This window comes from Lutra lutra, chromosome 17, assembly GCF_902655055.1.
Source record: "Lutra lutra chromosome 17, mLutLut1.2, whole genome shotgun sequence".
Lineage (NCBI taxonomy): Eukaryota > Metazoa > Chordata > Mammalia > Carnivora > Mustelidae > Lutra > Lutra lutra.
The window spans coordinates 2,285,856-2,297,626 of record NC_062294.1 but is presented as its reverse complement, the minus strand read 5'-3'; the positions used below and the strand labels follow the sequence as shown (position 1 = coordinate 2,297,626).

Genomic DNA, 11,771 nt, shown 5'->3' with positions numbered 1-11,771 from the left:
ACCAAGGCGCCCCCGCGAGCTGGTCCCAGTGCGATGGGGGCTCTGGTCCCAGGGAGTGACCCGCCACCGTCCGCAAGCGCTACAAACACCTCCTCTACCGAGCACGTCTGGGATGGCCCGCGGGTGTCCCTGGCACCGAGGGGAGGCCACGCCCGCCAGGAGCTGCCACTGCCTACAAAAGGCCGCGCTTGGGGACCCGAGGTGGCCCCTGGGGAGGGGGAAGGGAGCTTCTTCCTGTGGCGTCACGACCCGTGAGAGGTTCACGGAGCCTCGAGGCACCAGCTTCCATGAAATGGCTGCTCTGTGTTTGTCCGCAAACCTCACCTCCAGGGCTAAGAGGAGCTCCAGCAGCAGCCCCCCTCCGGGGTCACGGCGACCACAGCCCCACTGCTGGGCCACACTCTACGTGGCCTGCCTCCTCCTCCTCACCGTCTACCCCCTTCTGGGGGCACCATGCGGCTTCTGAAGGCCACCTTCCGGCACCCACGTGCCATCGGTCAGACCCTCGGACGCATCTGTGTAAACCCAGGGAGGGTCCATCTTCGCACACGGTGCTGGGGATAGCTCTGCTCTGCTGGGCCGCTCTGGGCCGCAGTGGGTCCCTCATCGTGGCTTGCCTGGGGCTGGCAGGAAGCACATGGGCCAGGCCACGGCAGCACTGGAGGGCAGGTGAAGGCAGACGGTGGCCCATGACAACCTGATTCTGAGCAGCTGGGGGAGCTAACGATGCCTTTTGCATTTTTAAAAATGTAAGAAGTAAAAACAAGAACGTGGTACCACATATCTGTGGTTCACGGAGCCTAAAATATATCCTCTGTGTCCCTTCAGTGTTGGTGACCCCAGAAGAGGGCCTAATAAACAGAGGGGAGGGAGGGGTTGCCATGGTTACTGGAACTGGCCAGGGGGGTGGGTACCACCGCTCTCTCCTTGCCTCAGGATTCTGGACCTGGGTGGGGAGGAACTCCCGTGAGCGCTGCAGCCCAGAGACCACCGGCCACAACCTCGCCATCCAAAGAACCTCGAACGGCTGTGGGCTGCCACCAGACTGTGGTCACAAACCACAGACGTGGCTTGGTGAGGCCCTGGCACCAGCTCATGCTCTGCCCCAGGCCCTTTTCTCCACAGCAGGTGAGGCAGGGTGGCCAGGAAGCTTCAACCAAGTAATATGTGAAGGCCACTGAATTCAGTGGCTCCTGGTGGACGGTGAGAAACAGGCTGAGGGGCGGTAACCATACCGGGAAGAGGGCCCAGCACAACCACAAAACCTGGTGAAAGCCATAGTTGACAAGGCGACAGGGTGAGAGCCGTCACCAGCATCCCACGGCCGGCAGGCCTGGGGCTGCGCCTTCCCCAAGGAGAGAGTCCAAGCTCCTCCTCTTTCTTCCTGGCCGCCAAAGGGGCTCCGGTGAGAGAGACCCCACACAGACCTCAGCTTGAAGGCTCAGCACCCATCGTGTGCGGGAAAGTGAGAGGCCCGGCCTCTGGGCATGTCCTGGGGTGCCCAAAGCTGCAGCAGAGGGTCATCTCACTGGCCCACAGCACTCAGAGCCTGGACCGGCCCCTCCCAAGCTGACGCTGGGCTCAGTCATGTGACTGGCTGCAGTCAGGGAGACGTCAGCCAATGTGACAGAAGCGAAGGCTCGATAAGGACTTGCAGTCTGGGAAGTGGCTGTGCTGTAGGAGGCAGAGGTGACCCGGAGAATGAGGCTGAGCCCCGGGAGCAGCGCTGAGATAGGAGAACGTGAGCGGGGACCAGCCAACCCACACAGAGAAATACCACGGAGCTGCCAGCCACACCACCACCAGGCGGCCCACAGTCACGAGAGACCCAAATCACTGTTCACACCCACTAATACTGGGGGGCTTGTTAGGCAGCAAATGCCCCCCATCCGCAGAACCACAGATGGTTTTGCCTCTGTTTGAACCGAAAACAACAACGACCTCATTGCAGACACCAACACCCCCTTCTGGGCTACTTCCTTCGGAAAGAATGCCGGACGCCAGGACCACCCAGGTTCTAACCACCTTCTGGACACGCAGCGGACAAACAGCCACCAAGAGCCAACCACGGCTCATCGTTCTTCGCGCAGCTTGGTTGAATGACCCCCGCTGTCACTTCTGGCTTCCCGCGCTCTCCATGGTCCCCTGCGGGTCTCCGGCTGCGCTGCCCAGCCTCTGAGCTCTGATGTCAGGCCCCGTCACGTGTTCACGGCCACCCAAAGTCAACAACCCACACAAATGGCCCTTTCACGTGTGAAGTCAGGGGAGCTGCTCCCGGGTGGCATCCGCGCTATTCGGGAACCAGCCCAACGGTCGTGTTTGGCACAGCCTGTCTCGGCCGACAAGGCTTGCCCTGGGGGGCAAGGCCGCGTGGACGGATGGGTTCCTGGTAGGTCCCAAACCTGGGAAGAGGGCCCCCATGTCAGGAGGTGACAGCAGGGCATCGTGGAGGGTCTGGCATGGGCCAGGCGCTGTGCTAGGCATTTCCGGACAGAAGGGCATTGCTTGAGAAGCTCTACCCACAGCGGACCTTTAGGGCAGTGAAACTATTCTGTGTGACGCTGTGAGTGCGCGTGTCCAAACCCACACATCGTACTATAGCAAGAGGGAGCCCGACGGGTGGCAGGCACTAGCGTATCAATAGCAGCTGGTCGCGAATTCACGGCAGGGACGCACAGCGTCAGGGACACTTCTGCAACCCTGAAGCTTCTCTCAAAAATATGATCTAGTGCTTTATAAAGAAGGAGAAAGGCAAGGGAGGGAGAGAGGGGGTGGGAGGTAAAAAGGAGGGAGGGGAGGGAAGGTAAGAAGGAAGGAAGGGGGGGAGGGAAGGAGGGCGGGAAGGAGGGAAAGCTCCGCCCTTGACGAAGGGACTAGTCACCCCGACCTACCTAGTCACTGTTCCTACCTCTCAAATGCGAGCCCCTGACCCTGCAGGCTGCGGTGGGGTGGGGAGCAGGGGTGGGAGGTGAGGTGGAGGACAGGCAGTTAGGAGGCTCTTGTAGCCCAGGGCTGAGATGACGGCACATAGCAGGGGGGAGCCATGGGGGTAAAGTCACATCTCAGAGACAGAACCGGAGCCCCGAGGACAGAAGGGCACCCACCAGCCAGTCTGGCCTGGAGCTGTCGCCGTGTCCCAACTGTGTGCTCGTGGTCTGCTACTCACACCCAGTCCTCCTCCTCCTCCTTCTTCTTTTTTTAATCATGTATTATTTGTTTCAGGGGTACAGGTCTGTGATTCACCACTCACGGCGCTCCCGATAGCACACACGCTCCCCAAAGTCCCTCCCCCATCCCTCCCACCCCCTCCCCTCCAGCAGCCCTCAGTTTGTGTCCTGAGACCAAGAGTGTCTCATGGTTGGTCTCCCTCTCCGGTTCCCTCTTGTTTCATTTTCCCTCCCTTCCCCTGTGACCCTGTCTCTTTCTCAGACTCCTCGTATCAGGGAGATCACACGATCGTTGTCTTTCTGTGACTTATTTTGCTCAGCATAATACCCTCGCGTTCCATCCATGTCATGGCAAATGGCAAGACTTCTGGGTTTTGTGATGGCTGCATCGTATTCCATCATACATATACACCCGCCTTCTTTATCCATTCGTCTGCCGACGGACATCCAGAGACCAGTCATGCTCGCAGATAAACTAAGCACCCACTACGTCTGCACACACAGCACATTCTGTGAGTGTCTTCCAAAAAGTAACTCATGGAAGCAAAGAAATCCCTAAGTTGGCAGTTTCGACACAAATCTGTGCTGCTAACATTTCTAGGAGATCTAAACGCGGCGTTATTTCTGGGGCAGGAACATTACGCTCAGGCGCCGATCTTTGCACATAAAACGTCAACGGAGGAATTGTACGATAGTCTGAGTAAATCAGAAACCAGTCTTCAGTCTAAATTTGCCGAAAGCCAGTTTTGACGGTGACACCTCACACAGGCCAGGAGACAAAAGCTTTTCACAACTAACAAGGGACTGAACTTGCAGGAAACCAGGCGCGCCCAGCGCCCAGGCTGCGGGAGGTGCCATCCAGGCAATGTCGATGCGAAATACACTCGTCTCTATCCATCGTTTGTTAGGGGAACACCAAAACCTCCAGGGTGGGCCAGAAAGGAATTGTGTGACTTAAAATGCCATTGTCAAGACTGATAGGTTTTAATTACTAAATATTTGTGGTACTTCAACTTTTTAAATGATTTCTATTTGACATTTATTTTGTGTTCATCTGTTTCTTTTACTATTTTCTATTATGGAACATATGAATCAGGTACAAATTAATGTGAAATGTTATCAATTACTGAATCACATAATGTCAAAATATACTGATTCCAAATAACGATAAACCATGCATTTATCATTTTATGTTAATTTAAAAGAAAAAACAAACTTCTGAACGTTTTCACATTAGCCTATTGCAGGATTTACTCTCCGGGTCTCTCATTCGTACTTAAATCACATCAAGTGATGGGGAAAATGCAGAGTAATTCACAGCTCAGGAACTCGGCGAATTCCCATAAATTCTGACATGTTGTTCCTGAATCCTGACCCTTCATCTCTGTCGGGAATTGGAAGTCATGTCCTGAAGGGAGTAGTTCAGAGAGGCGGGTGGGACGAGGACAGGGAGCAAGGGGGAGGCAGCCAGCAAGAACAGTGGTGTCCTGGAGCCGGTGGCCATGTCCCTCGGTGGTTCGAGTGACCACAGGAGCTCACAGACCTGGGACGGGGTGGATACTGGGCCTGGGAAGAGCCACCCCATCCCTCAGTGCTGCCCTCAAATGCAGGTCAGAGGCACCCCGGGCAGGGACCCCAGCGCATGGGGACCTGGTCTGGCCAGACCACGCATGTCACATGGGGCCACCCGTCCCAGCAGACAGGGGGACTCCCACGCACTCCCGGCTCCACATGCAGGCTGCGGCGGCCTGGGGGACGTGCATGCCGGCTGTCCGAGCCTCGGCCTCCTCAGCCTTGCCTGCAGGGCCTCTGAGCTGGACACAGGACCCTGCGTAAACACAGGGTATTTTCCTTGGAGGCTTAGGAGTGCTTCCCCAGGCCGTAACCGTCACCTGCTTCCACTGCGGGATTCCAGGCCTGCGTCTCCAGGGAGGTCTCAGCTCTCCCAGGCCCAGGGAGACGAGGGTTCTTCTTAGCTCCTGGGGGACCAGCAGTGACTCCTACGTGGGGACTCACAGACAGCTGGCTCATCAGACTCATGGCGCTCACCCAGGCAGCAAGCCGGCAACAAGCGCTCCCTGGGTCGGGCCCCTGGTCGAAGTTTCGGACGTGCCGAGAGCACGGAGCGGGGGAAGGGAAAGCTTACAGCAGCACCCCTGGGAGACGCGCAGGAAATACTTCATGCGGAGAGAAGCAGCCAGGCCTGGGCGAGGGGCGGGACTCACTGAGTTCTAGCGTTTCTGTGGCTGGGGTGGGTGACGAGCAGCCTCATTACCTGGGTCTGTCCACCTGCCAGTGGAAGTTTTTCAAGGAACAATCACATCGAATTAAGACAGTCACAGCGGGGCCGGGAGCCTCAGGTAGGGGCCCAAGGGCTCAGCCAGAAGGCCTGGCTGGGGGCCCAGGTTTTACCGTTTACCAAGGGCTGTGGCCCAGGACAGATGTCCGAACCTCTCTGTTCCTCAGCACCCGTCATGTAGAGCTGGTGGTGGGACGTCATCGCCGTGAAACAGCGAGTGCTCAGCAGGGCAACACTCGGTGAGCACTGGCTAACTGCCGTGGTGGTTTTCTTCCCTTTCCAGATGACACTGAGGGTCAGAGCGCTGGAGAGTCGTGCTTGAAGCTGCCCAACACAGGAAATGGCAGAGCCAGGACTGGACCCATATCTGTGGGGCTCCGGAGCCCTTCCGCTCGAATACGAGCCAAGTGAAAGAAGCCCGTCTCAAAAGGCCATTCCGGAACAAGCAAACCTACGGTCAGAAAGCAGGTGAGTGGCCGCCAAGGGCTGGGAGGAGGCCGGGGTGGCAGTGACTGGCTGTGGGCATGGGGTCTCCTTCCGGGGTGATGCATAAGTCCTGCCGTGACAGCGGTGGTTTCGCCGAACCCACGAGGCTTGCCGCTGGACTGTTCGGTTTAAAATGGTCTACTTCATGTTACAAGAATTTAGCCTCCAGTTTTCAAAAGCGGCGGATGAAGTCTGGGACGACTGGAAGCCCTGGAAAGTCCATTACTCTGTTGTTGGCGACGTGCGAGCGGGAGGCTATGGCAGCCCTGGGAACACGGGCGCGGCTTGAGACGCTTGGGGTTGAAAGGAACAGGAAGCCCGCACAATGCCATAAATCAGGATTTTCTGACTGGGTTGCCTGTACGGAGCAGAACAAAGTGTATTGAATGTCCCGAGTCGGTGTGAGTCCCAGCTGCCAGGCTCTGTGTGGGGTGGGGGAGGCCCTAACTGCACTGTGGCTGCACACTCGGAAGTTGCTCTACAAAAAATTAGGATTTGACATTTTAATGAAAACTGAGTTAGAACTGGCATTAAAAGTGAGCCAGAGGATTTCGGGGACAGGCAGGAAAGCACTCATGGACAAACGTCTCGCAGGGCTGGAGCGGCTAGGGGACATTTCCTCTCCTGGGCTCGCTAGGGAGCTCAGCGTCATGGTGAGGACCCTGGGCAGGATTAGGTTCGAAGGTGACGGCACGCGGGGGCAACACCCCAGTATTTCTGGGTCCTGGTAGGCCAGAAACGGGGTGTGCACAAAGCTCTGTGTATCCTTCCCATCGCTCTCAGGGCCAGAAGCCAGGGCTGGGCTTTGGGAAAGGTCCTATCTGTGCCAAGAGTGACCTTTCTGAGCCGCCTTGTCCCATCTGTGCCAATGCCACCCGGTCCAGCCAAGAAGTAAACCGACTTATGCACTCTGTCCCTCCTTCTCTTGTCTCAGGGGTGGAGCCCAGCACCCTGCAGGCCTCCCCCAGACCCAAATCTCTCAGGGCTTCCTGGCCTGAACCCCAGACTGGGTTAAACCCCCAGTTATGTATAACTGTGCCCCCCGCGGTCAACATCCTTTACTGGGATGGTTCATACATGGGCCTCTGGCTTACCCAGGATCACACCCACCCCATCTCAAGACCCCAAGTTCAATCTCATTGGCAAAGTCCTTTTTGCCTCATGAAGTCGCACTGGGACGTGGGTGTCTCGGGAGTGGGACCGACCACTCGGCCGACCATGGTGGGAAAGGGGATCTGTCTTCTTCATCGAAACAGACACAGTTTATGGCCCCACGGAACTGACCACTCGGTAGGGGAGAAAGGTCATGAAACAATTGCATGAATAACCTCTCTAAGGGTGGCCAAGCTTTGTATCTCAGCGATGACGAGGACGAAAAATGCATATTTATGGAGCACTTACTATACACCGGGTTTTCTGGTGAACACCCCTAGAGGTTCCTGCATTTCAAACAGTAATGTTGGGGGATGGGTCTTATTCCCAATTAACAGAAGGGAAAGCTGAGGCTTCGTCTGAATGTTAGACTCTGGGGCTGGCTTCGTGGCTACCGTCCTATGCGCAGGGCCCCCCAGTCCTCAGCCCACTGCCCACATGCATGAGCACAAGCTGGGACAGAGATCCAGGAAGCCTCAGGGAGGTGGTTGTCCTCTTCATAACTGTCTGGGCGAGGAAGAGGGGGCGCAGGTTCTTCCCCTTCTGTGCAGCTCCTTCCCAACAGGCCCCCGGCGGTGGCAACAGGAGGTTAAACGCTTCTGTCTCGGCCAGCCTGGCCCACCGCAGGCTGCCGTCCAGCCAGGCACGGGCAAGGGAGCACCTGAGCCACCTGAGCCAGGAAGTCACACGTGGCACCGACGCCACTGTTGGAAGCCTGCAGCCTGGGTCTCCCCTGAGGAAAGGAGAAGTTCTCTTCCACTGTACACAGACGTCTCCAGCTGTCTGGACTGTGATCTGGAGGTGCTGTTCCTGCCTCCACAAAGGACCTCGCTGTTGTCCCTGTGTGCTCAGGGACGTCCGGTGTGTCCAATGTCCAGGTGTTCAGGAAGCCAGAACGCCTCTGAGAGTAGAGGGAGACCCGACACACCGTCTGTGCTTATGAACTCTTAGTCTAGACACAATTCTAACCAACTTGGTCATCCTGCCCATAAACAGATGAGAGTGTCCAGTTAGAACCAGGGAAAAGGGAAGGACTGTCAAACGCATTACGTCCTCGGATGACAGTGGTGGCCCCAGTGACCCAGTGTGTGCAACAGTGCAGCCAGGAGGGGGGCCACGGGAGTCGTGTCCCCTGCCCTCAGGTACCATGGCGTCAGACAGAGCGTCCTGTGCCAGACTCCCACCACCCACTTCTGTGAAGTCCAGGGCAACACTCCCACCACAGGGGCTCGGCTTTCCCGTGAGAAGGCAGTGCTGAGGGGAAACGAGGGTCTGGGAGCGAAACCCCAGTGTGGTCCCAGTGAGCTCTGTGACGGCCACGTGCCTCAGGCGGGACAGAACTGTCTCTAGAGCCTGGCCCCTCGGGCGACCGGCTGAAGGCACGGGAGCCCCCGCAGAGGTGTTCTAGAGGTGATGGGACACCCCTCTAGAGAGGGGACAAGGGGAATGAGCCACCCAGAGGCTCCGGAGGAGCAAAGGGTGCCCCCAGTCCATCGGCTCCGTGGCCCACATCCCTTTCCCCTACTCCTTTCTGCTGTGCCCTGGCCTGGAACTGGAAGGCTCTGGGGTATGGGGAGCTTATCCCCTCCTGAGGTATTTCATTCTGTCCTATTTTACTTCAGGGAAACGGGGATGAGGCAGCCAACATTAGAACCTTCTCAACAACCCCGAAACACACACGCCCCACAACCATGAACCACAACCCATGGAAACTCATTATGTCTGAAATCGACGCCTTCTTAATGATTTAAGAGAAAACTACTTGATCGCCTTGTAAGACTGATAGGGAATCGATCTGTCACCTCAAGTACCGGCAAATGGATAGAAATCTCTCCTCTGTGTGAGCCGCCGCACAGGGTGACCAAACGGGTGAAGAGGCTCCGGCTGAAACAAAGACGAAGCAACGGAACTAGGGAGTCGCCGTTTTGCGGCCCCTAATGAATTAATGGAAGCACATTTAGGCATTAATAGCTGCTAACAAAGAAGCAGTAGGAAAGGGGAAAGAAAACACATCTAGGAAGCAGAAACTCAGAGGCAGGGGAGAGACAAACCCCGCAAACCCCCGCAGTAACGCTGACCCAGCAGGCAGGTGTGTGTGCACAGACGCCCCGGGGCGGGTGTGGGCAATGTGTCGACCCTTCATGGAGACAAGCGAACTTCGCTCGTGCCTTGGAAGCAGAACGTTTGGGTGACCGGAGAGGAAATGCAAACCCTAGCGTTAATCCAAACATCTCTCCTTATTTTCATAAAATCGCCCCATGGAGCATGAATTGCAAAGTCGTATTAAGTCCACGTAGTTCAGTGCCAGGCCCACTCCGTTGTCCTTTCCATCTATTTTTGGTTTTGATCCTTGAGGCGACTAATATTCATGCTCAGGAAACAAATCTACGAAAATTATACCAGCGTCCGTGCCGAGTGCAGAGTGAGTGCGCGCAGGTGCGGTGTGTCCAAGCAACGAGGGGGCACCCTGGGCGTCCCTCGCCCTGAATCCCCACCATCTGTGAGTCCACGGGAGACTTAATTCTCCAGGAAAAGGCCCCTACCCTAATTAGATTTTTCTTGGCTTATTAGCAAATCTCATTCACTGACTTAATGAGAAACAAAAGTCATGTGACAGAAGGGTCACGAGCAGTAACATGTTAACTAAATTTATACAGCACAGGGCTTGAAATTTTCCCTCCGTATCAGCAAAACTGAAATCCACAGTGGAAACAGGAATTGCTATAAATGGCTTCAGACCTAGGCTGGGACTATTTATATTCAGGATGTACTTTATTCCAGAGACGGCGCACATAATTTCGGCATTTAAAGTGCCAGGCGCGTGTTCAAATCTTTACTAATTGGGAGTAGTAACAACCGCTAAGATTTAGTTCGCACTTCCTACGTGCCAACCTAGTCTAACAGCTTTAAATGCATTAACACACTTAACGGCACGAGGCAGACTATTACTGTTCCCATCTGGCAGATGGGAAAACCGAGGCTCCAGAGGTAACGGGGCTCACCGGGGGTCACTCAGAGAGTAACTGTCAGTGACAGACGGCGGCCTCCAAGCCGAGAGGCCGGCTTCCATTAGTCTCCATGCTCAAAATTCAAGAGGGATCTTTTCTGCTTTTTTACTCAAATGTTAGGGTTTTTTTAAAATTATTATAGAATAATTCAGAAACGGGACTGCACGGTGGGATCTGCGTGGACTTCAGCTACAGCTTGAAGACAAAGACTCTCTCAGCCTCACTTTTCATTGGTTTTATGATAGTATCTGAATTTCAGTTAATTTCAGAGGAGAGACTGGGGTCTCTGAGTGTCTCCAAGGGGAGCACGGGCTTTCCAAAAGTCGAGGTCAGGAGGGAAGTCCGTGATGAGCCGGACTTCTTCATGAGCGAGTGAGTCATTCAAGGCGGCCCCGTAGCCGCCACCACGTGAGAGGCAGGAGGTGGTCAGTGTGCACCTGGGAGCTGGACGGTGAGGGCCCCCTGCACGGGAAGGGCTCACACAGACTCTGCCGTGGGCTGGCTGAGCCCCGACGCCGGCTTCATCACAGACTCGTCATGAGCAAAGCCGGAGGTGGAAGGGCACACGACGTCCAAGCAAGGGCCGGACAAGAGCTGCCTCCCCTGAACTTCCGGCTCCAAACACACATCCCTTCGGCCATGGGGCCTCCCTCTGCCGAGCCACTGAGCAAAAGTGCTCAGGGTTCTTCGGATCCAAAGGAGAGAAAATCACTCTCGCGTCGTCTGCTGTTTCCCGAGCTGGCGTGGCATCGGCCCATGTGACCGCCCAGCCTGGTCTCTGCCCCAGAACACCATCCCCTGGGGGCAGTGACCAAGTCCTGCGAGGGCCCCGCAGGGCCTTCTATCCAGTTCCCCAGAAGCAGGTCGGGCAGGGGACCCGCGCTGGGACCCTGGGATTATTTCTTCCCGGAAATCCACTGGAGCACAGGGACGGTTTTCCTGAGCACCTGGCTCCCGGGCTTCCTGGCGCCCAGATGCCTGGTGCCGGCTGGTCCCCTCCTACCAAGTCTGAGTGACTCCTTCCTTTCACGTTCTTGTTGCTTAGTCCCTGCTGGAAAGCTAGCCGGGACTCCTAGTTGCAAAGGTAGGAGCCTCTCTTGGGCCAACCTACCCCAAAACCCCACTGGTTGTTCCCTCAACTAGAAAATCAATGGCGTAGGTCTGGCCTTGGTCACGCTTGGGGCCAGGGATCCCACTGAAACTACCAGGAATCTGTCTCTGTCCCCATCTCCTGACGCCGCTCGTCTGCCCGTTCTCAAGTGAAACAGATCTCGACAGCACCAGGCCTCCCTGCTCCCGGGGGAGGGAGCGCACCTCTCCCACTGGCCCTGGGAAGGGCCTAGGGAAGACCGGGGTCGGCTCTGGATGGTGCCATGTCTGTCTCAGCATCCCTGACGGTGGATGGGGTGTGCCAGAAGATTCAGAGTGGCCAGGCCCAGGTAATGGCCATCCACGAGCCAGGAAGCAGGGCCAGGAAGACACACAGACGACTGCGGAACTCCATGGTTCTCCAGAGGAAACGATGCCAAAGAAAAGCTCCCACAGCAAGATCCCCCTGCTACAACCGAAGGGCCCCGTCTGAGACCAGCTGCACTGAGTTCTCTCCGAATGTGGGGACGCCGAGATCAGTCGGGCCCAAAGAGAGACGGACACTCACAG

At 56.4% G+C, this 11,771-nt stretch overlaps 1 protein-coding gene across 1 annotated transcript in view; it reads right to left on the bottom strand.

The window, feature by feature from the left end:
• Positions 1-4,332: 4,332 nt before the first annotated feature.
• Positions 4,333-11,771, bottom strand: part of LOC125089821 (uncharacterized) — a 170,264-nt gene continuing 162,825 nt past the window's right edge. The window contains exon 7 of the mRNA XM_047712286.1: positions 4,333-6,310. Within this exon, the coding sequence (XP_047568242.1) occupies positions 6,288-6,310 (23 nt within the window). The 3' untranslated portion in view covers positions 4,333-6,287. The remainder of the gene's footprint in view (positions 6,311-11,771) is intronic.